Source organism: Neopelma chrysocephalum, unplaced genomic scaffold (assembly GCF_003984885.1).
Source record: "Neopelma chrysocephalum unplaced genomic scaffold, ASM398488v2 Primary Assembly neopelma1_61b, whole genome shotgun sequence".
Classification (NCBI taxonomy): domain Eukaryota; kingdom Metazoa; phylum Chordata; class Aves; order Passeriformes; family Pipridae; genus Neopelma; species Neopelma chrysocephalum.
In genome coordinates this window covers 14,173,686-14,193,955 of record NW_020897717.1, presented here as the reverse complement: position 1 = coordinate 14,193,955, position 20,270 = coordinate 14,173,686, and the positions used below count along the sequence as shown (strand labels likewise).

The window sequence follows — 20,270 nt, the reverse complement described above, 5'->3', positions numbered from 1 at the left end:
TGAGCATCCGGCCCGCTCAGGGGCTGGAGGGGACCAAAGTCCGGCCTTACCTCCCAGAGCCTTTAAATAGGCTTTAGAAAGGTCTGTTTGTTTGGTGGTTTTTATTTTATTTTACTTTTTTAAATTTTCTGTCGTTTCGCTTTATTTTCGCACATCTTTCCGTCCTCTTCGGTAGTTCTGATCCTGAGGGTGGCTGCTGCTTCAAGCGTGCAATGAGTAGTGTATAAATATACCGTGTGTGTATATATATGTACATATGTAGGTATACGTGCATATATATGATGTGCACATATATGTATGTACATATATGTGTGTGTGTATATATACATATTTGGGTATTAGTAGGAATTTTTCACAGAAAGGGTGATTAGGCATTGGAATGGGCTGCCCAGGGAGGCGGTGGAGTCACTGTCTCTGGAGGTGTATAAGGAAAGACTGGATGTGACGCTTGGTGCCATGGTCCATTTGACATGATGGTGTTCGGTCATAGGTCGGACTTGATGATCTCAGGGAAAACTATTTGATTCTGTCATTCCATGATATTGGCAAATTTTAAATTTTACATTTGGAAACATGTAAAAAGCGATTATATTAAATAGATAAATAAAAGGGGAAAATAAAATTACTTCCCTAGTACATGTGTGAAGAGCAGGGAAAACAGTGATTCCTTCAAGTGGCACAGTGCTGTGTTATGTCTTATGATAATCTCTGGTGACTTTGCAAATTAAACACCCTTTTTTTGAGCCTCTGTATTAGGGTACTCCACTTTAATTCCTTAAAATGCAAGTGGCTGCTTGAGGGAACTTGCTTGGTTTAATTTACAAGATCACAGTGACTGTGTCTCGACTATTCTGAAGTGGTAAAGCCTCTTTATGGTAGGGTTTATGGTAGGCTTGATGTTTCTTGCAGGGCAGTAGCTGCCCTTGGGTGACGTGAAATTTAACATAATTTTAAAAGATAACTCTGTCTTCAATTTGATTGTTTTAAATAGAGTTATTAATTTAAACGAGGTGTTGAAATTCTCCTCACTGTGACATTTGTGATACCATATCTTTTAGGGAGATTCTCTGTTTTCTTTCTTCTTCTTAAGAAGGAATTGATCTTTACAGTATAAAAACTCCGTCTCCTGATTTGGAGAGTGGGGAAAGAGAGTAAACGGAGTACAGTTGTACATGGAATTTTGTCCATTTTCTCACACTTTCATAATTGTGGTTTGAAAATGGGTTGGATTAACTGCTATCATAACAAGAGGCTTGACAGAATTCACTTTTGTTAATGCACTTTTCTATAGTATTCCTTGAAACATCTTGTAAAGATTAAAGTTCTTGTTATGACAGTATTCATGCTGATTGATATAGATGGTTTGATTTTTAGGGTGGGAGATCTAAACCAAAAGGAGGCTAGCTGAGAGGAACCAAGAACTTTAGGATTGACAATAGGATGGTATGTGGGCTCCAAAGTCATCTTTCTTACTAAATAAAAACATTGGAGTTGACCCAGCCCCAAAAACCCCAAAAGGAAGGATACTGCCTTTCCTGGGGAAACAAAGCTACCTAGTTATCTGTGATTTAATAAGCATTTCCCATTTCCTTGGGAAATACTCTCTGGTGTGTTGCAAGGCTGTGAAAAGCTGTTTCTGATTTTCATTTTGATTTCCTAAGAACAATAGAGTTTGAAATAGGCATATGTGGTCTAGCTGTTCTGGTGAAGTGATTGACAAGAATTTTGTTCCCTGCTTAAAATTCTTCATTTCAGTATCTTGCAAGCAGTAAATGTGGGCAGTATGTTGACATTGGAGTTCTAGCATCTGATTTGCAGAAAACTTACAGGTGAGCCAAGACTTGTATTCTTATATTCTGTATTTAAAATATTGAATATATTATTTTGTTATTTTACATTTGTGTATTTTAATAAAAAAAAAATAATTTTTGTTGTGTTAACATCCTTGCCAGTTGTTGAGGTTGATTGAAACAGTAAGATCATTTCCCCTCCAGTGTTTCCCTTTGCAGATATATTTAGTAACACGTATCTTATTAACGCACTGGGATTACAAAATCTAGTTGTGGGTTGTTTTTTTTGTTTTAAATAAACAGCTAAAGATGCATGGCAACATGTTGGTCTTTACCCCAGTGAGCTTAAAATATGAGGGGAAAATAACTCTTCATTGCAGGCATGAGGAGAGATGCAGGACCCAATAAGACATTCTATTGTGCTCAGTTGCTCAGCAGGACAATCAGTCTTGCCTAGTTATTTTTAGGCTGTTACACTTTTGTGGGTGGGGAGCAAGGTGGGGATTAATGAAGATGGAGAAGTGTATTCACTCATGTTTGTGTGCTCTATTTATTTGTACCTTGTTAGAGAAAATGAGCCCCCTTGCTTAGGATACTTACAGGTCTTGGGGTTTCATTTTGCCTCTGTTGGGTGTTGTATTAAAGCAAGTAAGTAAAACACACCATCAGTAAGTGAAAGTAAAAGGCTGATGATTTTTGTTTTCATTTAAGGATACTCTTGAATCAGAATTTCTCATAGTGACCATTATTAATTAACACAGTTATTCCTTACTGGACTGTCCTTTCTACAATATAGTCCTGTGTCCATATGTTCATGTTTGCATTAAAATTAAAATATTGTTAATGTTGTGAAATAGAATCCAGTGTGCTCATTTGTACCTTGCTGCTTCTCTGTATCTGCAGTTAAAGAGGACCTTGATAATTTTTACTAAATATCCCCTTAGAGACCAGCATAGTTTAGTGGTTTGGTTTCATCCCAGTGACTGAGCTATTCCAGTCTTAAAAAAAATAATCACATTTTCACATAGTTGGTTTTTAATAAGAACTTGTGTGGAAGCTTGGGTATCAACTTACCATGTATTTTTTCCACTGAGAATGATAGTATGTTTGGGGGAAAAATCAGTTGGTGTAACCTGTTTATTTTGGTTTTCTTTTTCAGTGCAGAATATGGGCGAAGAAAAAGAAATGCCTTTAGAATACAAGTTGCAAAAGGTAGTTCTGTTAGCGTTGTGTCCAAGATGCCAAATTCTTTGATTATGCTTTGGCTGTTTTCTTAAATGTTTGAACTTTTTCTTTCAGTGTTTGGAATAATCAGTAATGAAAAACAACGTGAGGATTTAGCAGTTTTAGAAGCTGAACATGTGGCAAAAAGAGCAAGACAAGAGAAAAATGAGTAAGATGAATTTTTTACCAGTAGATTAATAATGCCTTTAGTGTTATCATTTCTTTAAAGCTCTCTGCCTTCATATTATTAAATTTTGGTAGTTTCAAGGTTACAGGTAGATCCTTGATATCCCATAGGCTTGTCTTCTTCAGAAGTTACCTGTATTTATTGGAATCGCTTTTGTCCCTAGAGACAAGCAGATATTAGAGTTAATCATGATTTCTGTGTTATGGGGAACATACAGCCCTGAGTTAGTGGATACCTTGGGGCATCTTTGATAGTTTTCCACACAAGGCCTCAGTTCTCCTGTGATTCAGTTCCTTTGTTCTGTTTTGTTCTTAATCTTTCCTGAGATTGAGAGATATTGTCTACATCTCAGAGACAAGACTACAAGACGGGCTGTTCTGAGTAAATCACCAGTGGGAATTGAGGTTTCCTGACTCCTAAACCTGTGCATGGTCTCATAGACTGTTCTGGTTTCTCTAACTTGTGGTAGATATTAAGGATCTTGTGGGAAATTAGAACAATGTTGTCAGAAGGACTAGTCTAGTTCAGCAGTGATTTGCTACCACTTCCCTTGTGCCAGCACTGGTGATTCTGCGCTCTCTTGGTGAACTGAGTCAGAGTAATCCTACATCATCTTTATTTAGGACTGTCTTTCAGCCAGGCTGACACGTTGATCCAACTCGTCACAGACTTGGAAAGGATGCATTTTTTAACTCTTAATGGTAGAAAATTTGAAACATGCAAGTCAGGAATTTCTCTCCAGCTTTAGGCTACCTGTCATAGTTGTGGGGAGCCACATTGTTGAAATTGCATTTGTTTTATTTTATGGATGTCTCGCTTGCAGTTCTGCTCTGATAATCATGGAGTTTTTGTCTTCCTTCCATGTAAAGGACTACTGGAAGTACCACAGATGACTCTGATTATGATGATTATCCAGAAGATCTAGTAAGTTGTATTTTATTATGATTCTATGTGCATAATATATGATTCTATGTTGTGGAAGTGCACTTGGAGAATTTAAAAGTGGAGATAAGAGAGGAGGTATAGTCAGAGTTGACAATTCCAACTGAGAATCTATAGAGCTGAAAGGAGACTGAATTCTGAAGGAATAGGAAGAACCTGTGGTGGGGAATCACTTTTGAGGAAGGCACAGTGGGGGCCTGAAAGACTTATCAGATGAATGAAGTGATTAAAGGAACTGACATACCCCGCTACTACGAAAAGAGGTGCCTGCCAATTAACAGGATCATTTCAGGGTGAATTGCAAAGGCTGCTGCCCCTTCAAGGAGCACAGTTTTTTATATGCAGTCATTTGATTTGCAGAGGAGTGGGTTGGGAGATACATGCCTCTTTTTCCAATGGGGATAATGCTAAATTATATTTATGAAGTAGTTTTTGTTGGCTTCTTACTATAAATAATCCAAGTTATAATTTGTCCCATATATTTTCTTTTCAAATGTGTGAATCTGCAGTCTACAAATCACATGAACAGTTCCCTGCTGAGCTTATATAAGAAAGGAAATCCTGATTCTGTTCCAACCACTCCAAAAACTGACCCAGTGGAAACCCCTCCTCCTGCGCGAACTGCACCTCAAACAAGCACCGTGTCACCAGGAGCAAGAAGTGAAACACGGATCTCTGATGGTGGCTGGTTCATTGATAAAACTCCATCTGGAAAAGACTTTTTCATTGACCTTTCTGAGGATGGAGAAGGAGATGAAAAGAAACTGATTTCTGAGGTACTGTGTTTTACAAACCCAAGATGATTAAACTAGAAGTATGAATATAATTGATCTGTAAGGTCCCTTCCAACTCAAACCATTCTGTGTTTCCTGTGTAACTTGACAGGCTTCTGAAGGGTGATTCTAAGACCAAAAAGACAGTCTTTCTCTTTGGATTTTTGAAATATATTATTTTTTTTTACAAACATGCATGCTGTGTTTAAAGATAGTGAACATGTTAAACTGAAAAGAAAGATTGGCTTAAGCCTAGTAGAGTACTTGTTTTTAGCTTGGGTTCTGAAGAAGGAGTGTCTTAGCCCATTGTTCTGCCATGTCAGAAGTGATTTTTCTAACCTTCTGGCCCATTTCAAGCATGTTTGTTTGGGAGGTAAAAAAGACACCAGATTATGAATTTCCTCCACATTTTTTGAGGAACATGGAGTGTTCAGTATTAGGGAGGCCCAGTTTAGTGCCTACACTGAGATAAATACCAGTGGAAAGGAATAAGTATCTGTTACTTATTCCAGCCTATCTGGCATGAGGCTTGCTGTAGCCACAGCATGTGTTAAAGTCTTTGTGAGCCTGGGGAAAGTGGAATTTATTTGAATGGACAAAGTTATGGAAGATGAAAGGAAATTGCATTGATTTATAAAGCAGTTAAAAATAGATTCTACTCCCCATTTAGACATACTACTCAGTTTGTGATCCCCTCCTTCACCCCAGTTATTTTTTTATTTTGAAAAAAAACAATTTTGTTTAGCTGCTGAAAGCTTTCCATTTGTGTATGTGAGTTAACATTTGTATTGCTTGGCTGACTAGATGTTTCAGCAGCCTGTTTTTTATGTGAAGGAAGACCTACATTTACATCTGCCTTTCTAATTACACAAAATGCTTACTGAATAGGCAGATTTGATAAATCATTCCTTTATCCTAGTAGTACTGCATCCTCTCATCTAGAGAAAATGAATAGAAGAGAGATCTTCAAATTGTAAAATATTTGCAATACTGTATTCTTAAAAAAAAAAGGCCAACAAAAACTCCCCAGCTTTCATCATTGAACTTTTTATTTCTTTTATCCTGTAATGGTCCTTTCGTGCAGTTAACTTATGTGAGCACTGAATAATATTTTCGTATAACCATTTGTGACTTACTAGTAATAAAAATTGTTTCCAATGGAGTAAAAACATTTGTCTAGTTTTATTCATCCCATTTTACAAAAGGGAAAAATCCTAAGTACAAAAAGGATTTTCTACAAAAGGGGTTACATTCCTGCCTTGCTTGTCTTTATTTATATAATATGTGTAAGTTAAGCATCATAGACACACATTTTCTTCTTTTAAGTATTTGCAGAGGTTCATTGATTTAAAAAGTTAGGTATGTAATTCTGGTTTTATGGCCTAGAAATCAGCAGAATATTCTCTCTTGGAGAGTGAAAGAAAGAAGACAAAGGGCAAGAGAGCAAAAAGAAAAAAGGAAGAATTTCCAGATGTAGATGGAGAAATTGAATCCATGTTACTTAAGAAAGGTGAGAAGTTATTTTTGGTGTGTTACTCAAAACAGAGATGGTATTTGACCATGGAATCTGTTATCAGAGCAGTGTTTTTTGAGGTGCAGAGAAGTGATCTCAAGCATTTTTTAAAAAATTTAGCCTTAATGTTATACTAAAAAAAAATTTCAGTCCTGTGCCTACTACTAAAAAATAATACTACTCCATGTGCTTAGCTAATTAACAATTAGTTAAGACTAACTTGGCTAACTTAGCTAAGGCTGAGTACCTTTCTGTCTGGTGTTAGCAACTACTGTTATACTATGTCTAAATTTGTGTGACTTCCTCCTTAACAGTGAGAAGTAAGGGACCAGAGCTTTACCGCCCTTCAGTGACATTTGAGGATGTAGGAGGCAACGATGAAACTTTAAAGGTTAGTTAAAATTTTATTTGTGGGCTACAGGATGCACTGAAAGAAATGTCACGTGAAAAATGACGAAGAAGGAATCTTGCAGAATTCATCTGCATGGCACTGAGAGGAGCTGCTTATACCAACAACAAGAAGGTTGTTTATTTTCCTTGGATTAACCTTTCTCTAAGCAATCTCTGAAATCAGATTAATAAACAGAACTTGCTTTACTTTGCCCTGTCTATAATAGCAGCAATCTGTAATACTAATTTCTGTAATTTAAATGAAGGTTTTTCTTGTTCTTAACAGGAAATATGCAAGATGCTCATTCACATCCGTCATCCCGAAGTCTATAACCACTTAGGTGTGGTCCCACCTCGCGGTTTTCTTTTACATGGGCCACCAGGATGTGGAAAAACGTTACTTGCACAGGCAATTGCTGGGGTGAGATAGCTTTAAATTTACAGTTTCTTCTTTGCCTGAATTATATTTAGAGAGAAAGAAAATAGTCCTCCTTCATGGTAGGCTAGATCATTCCACTTCTTTATCCTTCCTGTGATAGTCTGAAATATATTAATCCTCACTTTGTTTGAGTTCCATCTGAATCTGTACTTGATAGAACCTCATATATAAAGAAGAGACATAGTGCCAATTTGAAATTGTTCTGAGGCCTTCTCAGGACAACAGTGTAGGCACAGGTGTTGAGAAGGGTATAAATGGAAGGTACTTTTGGTTAAATTTACCTTAGTGTTTCATTTTAAGTCTAGACTCGACCTTACCATCTTTTATGAGGCCTTACATTGATTTTATTGGGTGGCATCCATTAACCAACCATCCTGAATTTCCAAACTGAATGTTGCCTTGCCTGTGTCAAACTGACATTTTCAGAGCATATGACACCATTGGTGTGGATAGTTCGGTGTGTGGTGAGGCTGCATTACCTGTAGCACTACTGTGCTACAGTCTATCAAAGTCACCGTTGTATTTATTTATTTTTAATAGCAGAAAACATTGGGGGTGTGTTTTACAAGTGCCTTATTGTACAGTCCTGCTCACATGTTTCTGGAGCAGGATTAAGGGAACCAAACCTGGTGGGGCTTATCTTACACTGTTATGCATAGAAATAAACAGTTTTTTTCAACAAAGGAGCCCAAGCATGGACTGAAATATATGCATTGTGAGGGACTGGCTTGGGAACCAAGGTGAGGAGCTATTTGACAGTGCAGTCATTCTCTAACTGAGTTAGGGAAAGTGGTTTTTTTAATATCCATTTCCATTCACTTGGACAAATGGCTCAGACCCATTTTAAGTTGGACGATGCTACTTATCTTTTTTAAAAGCTCTTTAGGTTTCAGTCTTGATTGCATAGTTTGTAGGTGTAAAAGATGTCGTATTGGAAAATATTTATCTCCAAGGACAGCCAACATTTCTAACCTCTGGATATATCATACAATGTTCCTTGTCTCTTCCAGGAACTCGAGCTCCCAATGTTGAAAGTGGCTGCGACAGAGATTGTGTCTGGAGTGTCAGGGGAATCTGAACAGAAACTGAGAGAATTGTTTGAGCAGGCTGTGGTGAGACACCTATTGGAAATTACACTGTGAATTGTTTATCTTCTTCTTTGTAAAGATTTGTACTTTGTTGCTGTGGTTTGAATTTGGGTGAATATTAGTGAGTGAATCCTTACACTGCTGCACACATGACTTGTCTCCCCTCCTGTGACCAGAATTCCATTGTACTGTCATGATGTCATAGGGCACAAAGCTTACTATTCTGAAGCCTTGACAAAAGATAGTTCATCATAGCAATGTAAAGAGAGCAACAGAAATTATTTACATATTTGGAGCTGCTTGGTTTGATATATAAAAAACCAAAATAAGAGCAGTTGATTGTGCTTTTTTGTTACAAGGTTTTTTGCTAGTTTTGTGTGGCATGGAGTTTGAGTGAATGTGAGACACTTTAGGCTTTGGAGGTCTAAGTATAAAGTAGAAAATTTGAAACAAATGTGATAAGAGCAGGAGACAAGTTACAGTTGAAGTCTTGCTTTGGTGAGACTTCTGGACATAGTAAGAAGCAAAGAAAACAAGAAAGGTTAAGATAATTTTAATTTAAACAAATGCAGATTTTTCATATTTTTTAGTATGTGGCTAATGTTTTACTTCGTGAAGACAGTTTTCTGTTCCTGACCTCTGAGAATGTTCTCGTTTTCCAACTTTATTCCATTTTTCTGCTTTCCCTCATGGCTTCATGTGGGTATTTAAAGTATTTTCCTGTAAAAAAGAATGCTAAACAGGGCAAAAAGATTGCTTGTGAAGCTGTTCATTTACTATGTTTCCAGTTCATACAGCACTTTCATTTTTAGAGAGCCTTATTAAGATGTTGTTTAGAATCAATAGTTTATGGGAAAGCGTTTTTAGAAATTACATATCTTTTATATGTCAAGTGATTGAGGGGAGGTTATTGTTTCAGAAATCACATCTATTGTATAAAATAAGCTTAAAAAAAATCTAACTTTTTCACTCAGTTTTTGTACCAATTTTTGTGCAGGGATAAAGACACGATTCCACATTATGCAGGTCCTGTGGAATCTTGATGGCTTTTTCCCCTCTGTCAGACAGTGGGAAAGGGAGTGACCAGTAGATGGCGCAGCTGGTGCCTGATAACACCCAGTGCATGGGGTGTGCAACCCGTTTTTTTTATAAGGGACTCCTTTGGAAGATGATTCCAGTATTTTCCTTAAGTATTCCTTTGCACTACTAGTGCTTTTTGTGAATATTAATAATCTTTTGTCAGTTAAACACCATTCTATTAGTTACACAAAATATTATTCCAAATTAGTGTTGCCTTTTTATGAAGTATGTGGAATTTTAGAACACTTGTAGGAGTTTCTTACTGCTCATTTTTACTTTTTGAACTCGGTCAGGCTCTGTAGTAGTCTTGAAGTTACACGACCACCTACTGCTCCTTTTGTTTCATTATGTGTGTCAGTAACATTAGCTCTTGGAATTCCACAGCTCTAATGTCATTAACAAAACAAACAGAAACCCAAACCAGACCTTTCTTGTGTGGTTTTCATTTATGGACTTAAGCAGGCAGTCACAATGGAGTATTTGTGGGGAACATAAAGCAACATAGAGGTATATTTAAATTTTAAACAGTGCGTAGAGACATTTTGAATCTCACACCTTAATTATTCCATAGGCTCAGCTCAGCGCAGTTTCATAGTCTGGTGACTTTCCGGATAGTCAGAAAGAACAATAGAATTGTTCCAGATGCAGTTGATTGCGCAGCGGATTTACAATAATAATTATAGATCAGAAAATAGGAAAAATTTCTTTCTTGTAATACACCCTGCCAGTGTAATTTTGTAATTATTAATATTTTTTGTTCCTAGTCCAGTGCACCGTGTGTCCTTTTCATTGACGAGATTGATGCAATCACCCCAAAAAGAGAAGTTGCATCCAAGGACATGGAGCGCAGGATTGTTGCTCAGTTCCTGACTTGTATGGACGGTCAGTTTCAGGAACATCTGTGCTAACCTCAAATTTCTGATTATCAGGCTCACTGTCTGCTTTACTTCAGTAGTGACGTGTTGTTACTTTAGAGGAGCTAGTGGTAGTAATTTTTCATGTTTTGGCACTGTGGGGAGCAGTGGGAAGATTCTTATAAATTTGATATTATTTTCACTGTGGTCTGTCTAGCATTATATAAGGCTGTCTGTTGCATAAGCAGAAATAATGGAAATATCTGTTGAATTTTATTTGAAATGCTTATTTTTGCTTGATTGTTCAACATGCAAGTTCTAGGTAGTAGTTATAAAGATAAACAGCACTGACTGACTGTTGGTTACTTTATCTGTGCTGAGTGTTATCGTGTGCTGCAGAAACAGAGTCCCACAGATACTGGAACAAAGTTGGGACAGTGAGTATGAGTATTAACTTCCTTCCTTCCTTCCTTCCTTCCTTCCTTTAGACTTGAATAATGTGGCTGCCACTACCCAGGTCCTTGTTATCGGAGCAACAAACAGACCTGACTCACTGGACCCTGCGCTGAGGAGAGCTGGGAGATTCGATCGAGAAATTTGTTTAGGGATCCCAGATGAAGGGGCAAGAGAAAAGTATGTGTTAGGAACTTTAAGCTTGTTTATGATTAGTTAGTAATTAAGAAAGTAATGTGTAAGTTAACATACAAATTAAAGAGAAGTACTTTATTGTGTTTAGTCCTATTCGTGCCTGTACACACCTGTGGATCAACACACACTAAAACGTGTAGAAGAGATTGTGTGCATCTGCTCTTTGTCTTGGTAGCTATGTCTGCGTTTGGAGTGGTTTCCTTTCTTGTGCGCAAATCTACTTTTAGCATTATGTTAATGGGTTTTCAAGTGCCTTAAGAGTATAGATGATGGAGTCAAATGTATATTTTCTCCTTTTCAGGAAGTTAACATTCTGTCTTTGGTGTTCCCTGTGTAACCATTAAATTAGGAACATAAGTATAGCTCATTTGTTAGTCCTCTCAAGCACATACCTTAAGCAACAAGCCTAGAATCTTCATTCCAGTTCTCGTGGAAATACACCAGTCCAGGCATTAAGCTGAGCTACATCCTCTGTTGTGTAACTGGCCCTTTTTTCTCCAAAGAGCTGTGACTGTCAGACTAGGTTAAAAGTAATAAATCTGGTTTTGCTTTCTTAATTAAAAAGGAACTGCTACTCATTTCCACAACAGCAGAAAACACAGGAAACGAAGTTTGAAAACAGCTGTGGCTTATCTTGTTATAGAAAGGAAAGGAAGGTTAAAGGATAAGTTTCTTCAACCTCAAGTAATCATATTTCTAAGTCGGGTTTTGTCTGGAGTTTTTTTCCTCCCTTCCTCCAGGACTACAGCCCTGTAGGAATTATGTTCCTCTTCGTTGTGGGAAAACATGCAGATGGTTAGAGGCAGAACTAAAGAGTTAACTGATGAGAGTTCTGATTCTGTGGTAGTTCTTAGGATCATGTTAAAATTGATATTTCCAGAAATAGCACTGTTTTGAAGGACAGGAGTTGTGAATGGCAAAGTCATTGTAGTGTGTAGAGATTGTTCACAGATGGAGAGTAGTCATATTCCTTTCATATTGTTGTTTTGTACAATTGTTTGTATTTGTGTTCCTGGAGGTGTAGGCTTACTGTTGATTTTGTTTTCTTTTTAAATTATTCCCTCCCACCCTGCTTTTCTGTTTTGTTTTGACAGGGACTGTGGGGACGGTGTTGTTCCTTTATTTTAAAATGAAAGAGTCATAAAGAAACAGAAATCCTTATGGTGTACTGACAGATAAATGAGTCTTGCTGAAGGCAGACTTTGAACTGCTTAGTTGAGGTTCCACAGCCTTAGCAGGGTGGATTAGGGTGAGGATCTGGAGATCTTACTTTACTTGCAGTGTTTCCTTATACATGTATGAAGCCCGTGAAGGAAAATAATATCTGTAGGACACAAATTCAGAATGAGCCATTTATAGTTCTTAACTTTTTGCACTTTGACTCAGTTTATTGGCTACAGCTGCTGTCAGACAGGTTGAAAAATTCTCGAGAACCACACTAATATCGCTAAAAAAACTTTAAAGGAGAGAGGATGGCTCTTATGAGTGGGGGAGGCAAAGAGATGAAAGATATTATAATTTCAGAGTTTTTAATAGCTTAATCACTTGTTTCTTTCATAACTTTTCTGTAGTTTCACTACTTGATCTGGAAATAATTTAAACTAGTTTCATTGGAACTAGAAAGTATGTTACTGATCTTCACTTCTTTGTTTGTGCTGCCTCTAAAATATTTTCCCAATGAAGTGATGTTTTCTCGTTTTAAACAAGTTGATTTGATCCCTTTCTTCAGAGTTGTTCTGCCAGTTTCTGTGCAGTGTTATTGGCTTTTGCCTTTTTTTTTTAGTTTTCAGTTGTCCTTGCCTTGGAAGAGCAGCCAGAAGTCTTGATGGACCTTAAAGGAGACTTTTAAAGCTTCAGCTTTGATACAGAGTGAAAAAGCTCCCATTAAAAAAAAAAAAAGAAGTGCAAAGCTTAGCACTTCACTGTCAGTTACATAAAGCTGTTTTGTATTAGTGAGGGAACTACATAAGTAGGTGTAACTTTAGCTTTTGAGGGAGGATGAGGTAACACATGAGTTGCACACATAAGCTGTGTGCACAGTAAAACTATTGGAAGTTTTACTGGGGGTGTAGGAAATACCTGCTGACAAATTCCATTGACAATGGGCAAGGAAAGATACTTAAGGTCAGAAGATAGGGCGCCACACAGTCTGATTTCATTTGCTCCTTGCAGAATAGTTTGTCGTGAGTGTTCTTCAATACATAACTAAAAGTGGGATTGGACAGACTATGCAGACTAATGTAGTTAGGAACACAAAGTTAAATATCTTAATAGATAACTTGTGTGCATCTCTGTGGTACACTCCGAGACTTCGTCTGTCGATTTGGAATCATAAACTAAAGTTTAAAGAATCTATAATACTTAGATTCACCAAAACTGGCTTTTACCCACTGATTGGCATTGCCTGGTTGATGCTGTTAGTTTTTAAGAAGTAAAAGGAAATATATAGCACATTTCTGTGGATTTCAGTGGACTTCATAGTTGAGTGAAAACTTCCCCCTGTACTTTTTCAGTTCAGGTGGACTGAAAGAGTCCTTAAATCCATGCTGTTTGTTTTCATACATACTAAAAAAACAAAGCTACAGCTTCATCTTTTCTTTTTTTATTCCCCCTACTCAATTAGAATTCTTCAGACTTTGTGTCGAAAACTTAAGCTCCCCGAGTCCTTTGAATTCCGTCATTTGGCACGGCTGACTCCGGGTTATGTGGGAGCCGATCTGATGGCACTGTGTCGAGAGGCAGCGATGTGCACAGTGAACAGGGTCCTGATAAAATCTGAGGAACAGAGAAGGAATCATGCACAGACTGGAGGAAACACAGCTGAAGAAAGCATGGGAACAGGAGCAGACATCCTGGTGGAAGAGGGCACCAAACAACTAGAACTTCCTCCTAAGGTATTTATTCCTTGAAGCATGTATTTCTAACGTCTTAAGGGTTGAGCCATTTTGTAGTTATAAAAGTCATTGCTCATGAATTCTCAAACATCTATGGCCAATGTAATATTAAATTTAGTTTTAGAGATGTCAGCGACTAAGACAGGAGCTTAACTCTTAATGACCCATGTAATGGGTCTGAATAAGTGGCTCCCAAAACCCAGTCCTAAAAGTCACGTTCACGTTTTATACAAGGTGTGGTTTTTCCACTGGAAAAACTGTTGTTGTTTGTGCTGTGTTGTTTTGTTTTCTAGCAGAGCAGAGGCTAAAAGGGCAGCTGTATCTCTCTTCAAAAGCATGTCAACTGTTAACAGAATTTTAAAAATATTAGACTTGCATTGAGTTTTCTGCACAAGCTACTTGCTGTGCCCTCAGTGAAATTTCTATTATGATGCCTGGAGTTCTGCCCTGACCTGGTAAAGTTAGAGTAAGTATTTAAGCAGTCCGAGTTTTTCCTCCAGCTGTGTGATTACTTGAGGTAAATCAAATTTGTATCTAGTACCTGTAGCAAGTTTGAGGAAGAGATGAGCTGTTAATGTGCAGGACACCTGGAACTCTGTTGCAGAAAATAGCATTTCTAGTGCCAGAATTATTCTGTGGCCCAAGTAACATGATGTGGTTAGTGAAGCACAACAACTTTATATAGAAAACCTTGGGCCTATTTCTCAAAATGTGGAGTCTGTACGTGTCTTTATAATGTGCAGGCTTCCTAAAGATTTGCCTGGAGAAGTAAAAAAAAGTAGGCTTAAATCCACATTGTACTTAGATTCTGTTTTTAGAGGGACTGACAAAGAAAACTGTTACTGTGATTGCAAAAACCAGTGTAAAAAGCTGTAGTAAACCTTTGTATTACTGTAACATAACCATACTGCAAACCTCCCAGTGTTTCCTGGGGCCTGATGCAGCCAAAAGAAAGTGGGGAAGGGCAGGTAGTTGCAGCTTTATCAACATCACCATCATCAAAGGGGTCATTGAGAATGAGGAAGTCTAATCCTAACAAAGCCATATTTTGATAGCTGGCAGGAGGTTGACATAGTCTAATACAGGGTATTGTCATTAAAACCCTTTTATTATGTTTATAATGGAAAAATAAACATACAAAACCTTTAAAAATCATTCACACAATTCAAGTAAACAAACCCAGTGGTCTTGGCTATTTCAGAGTTTCTCTTAATGGTTCTGTTAAGAAGAGGAGGGAGGGCTTAATAGGCATATCAGGCACTATAAAGACTTCTGTTTCTTTTTGGTCAGTTGTAGACCTATCCTGGTCGAAACTGATAGGAAGTGATACTTTTCTTGTGTATGGCTGTAGGAAAAATGTTGAAACTTAACAGAATTTTTACCTTTTTTTTTTTCCCTCCCTCTATCTTATAATGAAAATCCTGATATAGTTTTACTCATGGTGCAGTACCAGTTTGCTTTGATACTGCCTCTCTGTATTAGAACAGTATTTATGTATTTATGTTGTGAAGGTATAAAGTTCTTGGATTAAGTATTTTCTAGGGTAGTTTCCCCAGTAAGGACCTGACTGGGGAAACTGGAACTTCCCTCCTTGGGGCACTGTGGTCTGCAACGTGGTACAGTGTAGAAAAGCATTACCCTGCTTCTCTATTCTGTTTGCCCAAACTTTATCAGGGCTTGATTACAAAACCAGGTCTAATCAGGCTGAAGAAATGAGATGATGACTTGAAATCAGACTGTGTTAAATAAAAGTGTATATTCTAGAAGTGTGTTAAGAGTTTTAAAGGTTTACTTGTAACTGAATATTCTGCAAATTGTTGAAATTGTGCTGTTCAGCAGAGTTTTTCACTTCCTTTTGAAAGCGGTTTCTTGTTAAAAACAGAATTAATACATATAAATAATACATAGTTTGGAAATTTCAGCATGGAAATAACTTTCTCCTAATCGGTGTGGGAGGAGCAGTAGGAAGAATTGGAAGACAATACACATGCTAACTCAGTTTCTGTATATCTAAATCAAGATTTTAGCCTCAGCTCAGTGCTTTCACATGTGCTAAATGTACATAGAGCTTTCCTGGAATGTTTTTATCATTATTATGTAGAGTACACATAAAATACGTAAATCGCTATTACCGTGGTTGATAGTTGAAGTATTGCTTTGAAAAAGCTCTTTAAATGGTTCTTTAAGTCCAGTCTAGTGCACAATCTTTTTGTTTTCCTTTCCATGTACCCTAAGGATGAATTGCAGAGACTTCTGGATTTGCTGAAGAAGCAAGACCCCTTGCCTGAGGAGCAGCTGCAGAAGCTGTGCATTGAGATGAATGATTTTATTGTTGCACTGTCATCAGTGCAGCCCTCTGCCAAGAGAGAAGGCTTTGTCACAATCCCTGATGTGACATGGGCAGATATTGGAGCCCTGGAGGATGTTCGGGAGGAGCTGACTATGGCAATATTGGTATGTCTTAACCTTACTTTCAAAGATTTTTTGCACTTCCCCTTATTTAGGAAATAAAACTGTGTTTGTTTTTAATATTTATTTCAGGCATATGTTCTGCTCATAAGTTCTAACATGCTACAAACTAGAAATTTTGCAACATCTTTATTTAAAAGAGTTAGGCTTCTGTAATTTGCTTTAAAATTTGTTACAAGGGCATGTATTTAACATTTTGCTTTCCGTATTTATGCTTACAGTGTGCTTGTGTTGCTCAATCTTTAAGTAGTCTAAAAGTGTTGTACCACCAACCTTGGTTATGCAAGTGCCAAACAAAGAATTGGAGACTGCTTAGCTGGAAGCTTAGCAGTTTTGCTGCCAGTCAGAGGGTTTCTTAACACTAATACCTTAAGATTAGAACTTGGGTAAATAAAATCTTTGCCTCTCAGTAACGATACTTCTCCCATTTTAGGGTACTTACCAGTGCAAGATAATAAGATGCAGATCAACTCTTTATTCTTTTAGCCTATAAAGAATTGGAATAAAGAACTTGCTTATGAATGATTTTTTTTATTCAACTGTGCCTGAAATTAAAAGTTTCATGTTAGCTTTATGTCACAAGTAACTATGATAATTTCTTTTTAGGCGCCTGTGCGAAACCCAGAGCAGTTTAAAGCTCTGGGCCTGACTACTCCAGCTGGTGTCCTGCTGGCAGGGCCTCCAGGATGTGGCAAAACACTGTTAGCTAAGGTAAGATATTTTCTAGACATAGTTAAAAATACTGGAGAATCTTCTTGAAGTGGATGGTTTTGTAGGAGTGACTGAGTCTGCACGGTGGTGCCAGAAGTTGGACTTTTGCACCAATTCTCATGAGAAAGTTAAATTTAGGCCTCTGTGCTAAAGTTATTTGATTTTCTTGTCATTAAGTTACAATTTTGCTTGAATTGAGAGTGAATTACTGCAAAACTTGAAGGAATAAATTGGTTGAGAAGAGAGAAGCAAGGATGAGAAGAAACTCTATTGAATAACCTCTTCTATGGAATATTTCGCTGTAACTAAATTATATATTTGGAAGTACTCTACACTCTATTATATTTATGTAATTGTTGTATTTACCTTACTGAAAATACTTTTGATTTCCTTCATGAGCATTTCCGTTCTTACAGGCTCTCCGTGTGAATGTAGATAATTGTTCAAGTTTCAGGTTGTCACTCACCTTTGTCTTCAGATGCTCTTATGTAGTTTCATATCTCCTTAATTCCCAGTAATTATTGAGAATTCTTCAACTGATATGAGGGGGGATGGGGTGTGGATCTGGAACACTGCCTTATCAAAGAGAGAACACCTTGCTAAATTCCCTGCTCCCCTCCCACTCTTAATTGCATGTAATTATACTTTGTACTGTTTTCTGTATTTTACAAACAGTTGATAATTATGTTCCTTCCCTTATATTTGTTTATTGCTCCATGGACAGAACCAGAGAAGCCATGATAAATGTGTGTTTTACATATATGCATCTCTCTTTGCCTTTTTGATAGGCTGTGGCCAACGAGTCTGGACTGAACTTCATATCTGTGAAAGGTCCTGAGCTGCTAAATATGGTATGTGCTAATCACTGTGCTTTTGTTATTTATGGAATTCTTGTCCAAAGTGGGGCAAGGAAAATTCCTGGTAATCACACAACTGATACTGGTACAACTAAAGTTGCCTTATTTAACCTCAGCTTTAAGTTTTTAGCAGTAAAGTTGTTCATGTGAAAAGGAAAAAGCCATCTGTGTAGTTTAAGTATATTTATTGGTTTAAATTACCAGGCAGATGGAGCCTTCTTGACTGAAGTAGGATATCTAAATAACCAATTAAATGCATCACTGCTTATGTAGCATGTAGATTTTAAATGTCAAGAGATAAAAGTGCTCTAGTTCAAATTTTTGTAGCACTGGGCTTAGAAGTGCTGTGATATAACTTCAGTCTCTTGGAGTCACCTGAGCCCACATCTCAAAAGACCATGGCAGTTATCTGTTTATCAGTAATGTGGAAGCTAAAATCAATATACTGGATTGATTAATCTCTTCTCAAACATTTATGTGTACTTCAAGTACTGATAAAGGCAGGAAATACAGCACTTACGGTAATTAGGAGCCCTACTTCCTGGTGGAATACAGCGAAAATGGTTGGCTGTGATTCAGAGACTGTGTTAACACATAAATTGAATCAAAACATGTTTGTGTGGAAAAAATTAAGTGTTTGCATTTATAGTTTTGCAGCCCCTGCCCCTGCAGTTCACCATTCAAAGTGAAATGCTGGCTGACTCTTCAGTTCCCTACTGCCAAGCCCGTGTCTTCAGGCAACTACTCTATGAACTTCAGATGTTCATTGTGTTCACATTGCTCACTGGGCTTGTTTGTGAACAGTGGAACAACAAGGTCCTTAATTAAGACTGTATTTGTTAGTTCTCATCACCAGAATGATGGCAAGTTACATTTATTCCCCTGAAAGGAGGAATTCTATTAAACTCTGAATGTACTGCAAACTGTAAAAAGTGAACTAGTGATAATTAGTTCCTGTGTACATCTTGATCAGTAGGGAAACAGAAATAACAGACTGTTATCAGGAGCAAACTGGTTAGTAGGTTGCATTTCTCCCTTGCAAAGTATCTCATATACTGTTTAAAGCTATGATTATTTTTTTTTACCCAAGCAAAATCTTCATGTCTTACATTGTTTCAATGTAATTTGTCTTTCTTTGTTTTTATAGTATGTTGGTGAAAGTGAACGTGCTGTACGTCAGGTATTCCAACGTGCCAGGAATTCAGCCCCTTGTGTTATATTTTTTGATGAAGTTGATGCTTTGTGCCCTCGGAGGTCTGACCGTGAAGTGAGTCTGTCTTAAAATATCTCCATAAATAAATAATCTCAGTTGCAGCTTTTTTTTTTTGAGGAAAAATATTTTGGTCAAGTTTTATAAAGCTGAATACTTTTTTTAGTACACCTATATAGAAAAAATATCCAGAGAAATTCAGGTTAAGCTGTTGAATTTGGTTATATGTCACTACTTTGGAGTTAAATGTTAACTCTCAGTAGCTCATCTGATACTCTTGTTTCAGAGGTTTAAATATTTGAGAACTTTTTTTCCCATCAAAAAAATGAATATTGAGAAATTTTGTGTTGTCTTTTTGAGGTAGATGTCAGAACAATTAGTATAAATACTTACATGTACTTCCTTAAGTGAGCACTTTCGTTTTAATTAGAAAGAAGAGGTTTGCCACATGTTAAAAGTGTGTCAGGTGTATAGATAGCATGAATTTGGGATACAAACATGCTAAGAGGATGATAGAAGGAATCCAGAATGCAGCTACAGTGAAAGTGTGAAACAGAAACTTTTTCTTTGAGTAGTATTTCAGTGCAGGGAGCTAGTAGATCTTTTGTTTCTTTTACTTTGAAATATTCACATTCCCACTGTTTCCTCAATTTTGTTGACAAATTTCTCCTTTTAAAGTCAGGAGCCAGTGTCCGAGTAGTTAACCAGCTGCTCACCGAGATGGATGGTCTGGAGAATCGTCAGCAGGTTTTCATTATGGCTGCTACAAACAGGCCAGGTAAGGACCCAAAAATCATAAATGAGAAATCAGACATCCTTGGTTCTCTTCTAATGAAATCACATGTTCTTAAATATTTGAATTCTATAACTAACCTTGTTCTGTACTTAAAATTACAGTGTCTGCTCAAATCCAAACCTTTTCTGCTCTGTTTCTTGTTCATGTGGCAGTGTGAGATGAAGCAGCCTCTTTAAAATGTGTCTTAATTATTTCATGGTACCACTGCTGTAAAGTGCTTTGAAAGACCTTTGACTGCTTTGAACTTTGCATTATCTCCTTGGAACATAAAAGAGGAAAAGAGAACTAGAATGTAATTTATGTATTTTTTTAATTCTTAAACTGATTTTCTATCTAAAGCAACCTTAGTTTGGTTTATTTTTTGCCTTAGGACATTTGTCTTATGTTAAATCATTTTTCCATTTT

The 20,270-nt window shown here is 37.1% G+C and overlaps 1 protein-coding gene across 1 annotated transcript in view; it reads left to right on the top strand.

The window, feature by feature from the left end:
- NVL (nuclear VCP-like) overlaps nt 1–20,270 on the top strand; it is a 38,142-nt gene that overhangs the window by 196 nt on the left and 17,676 nt on the right. The window contains exons 2-18 of the mRNA XM_027681776.1: nt 1,756–1,829; nt 2,950–3,002; nt 3,090–3,183; nt 4,071–4,125; nt 4,653–4,919; nt 6,303–6,426; nt 6,744–6,820; nt 7,106–7,240; nt 8,269–8,370; nt 10,191–10,308; nt 10,769–10,913; nt 13,552–13,822; nt 16,058–16,276; nt 16,898–17,002; nt 17,791–17,853; nt 19,007–19,126; nt 19,748–19,847. Of these exons, the coding sequence (XP_027537577.1) occupies nt 1,756–1,829; nt 2,950–3,002; nt 3,090–3,183; nt 4,071–4,125; nt 4,653–4,919; nt 6,303–6,426; nt 6,744–6,820; nt 7,106–7,240; nt 8,269–8,370; nt 10,191–10,308; nt 10,769–10,913; nt 13,552–13,822; nt 16,058–16,276; nt 16,898–17,002; nt 17,791–17,853; nt 19,007–19,126; nt 19,748–19,847 (2,122 nt within the window). The remainder of the gene's footprint in view (nt 1–1,755; nt 1,830–2,949; nt 3,003–3,089; nt 3,184–4,070; nt 4,126–4,652; nt 4,920–6,302; nt 6,427–6,743; nt 6,821–7,105; nt 7,241–8,268; nt 8,371–10,190; nt 10,309–10,768; nt 10,914–13,551; nt 13,823–16,057; nt 16,277–16,897; nt 17,003–17,790; nt 17,854–19,006; nt 19,127–19,747; nt 19,848–20,270) is intronic.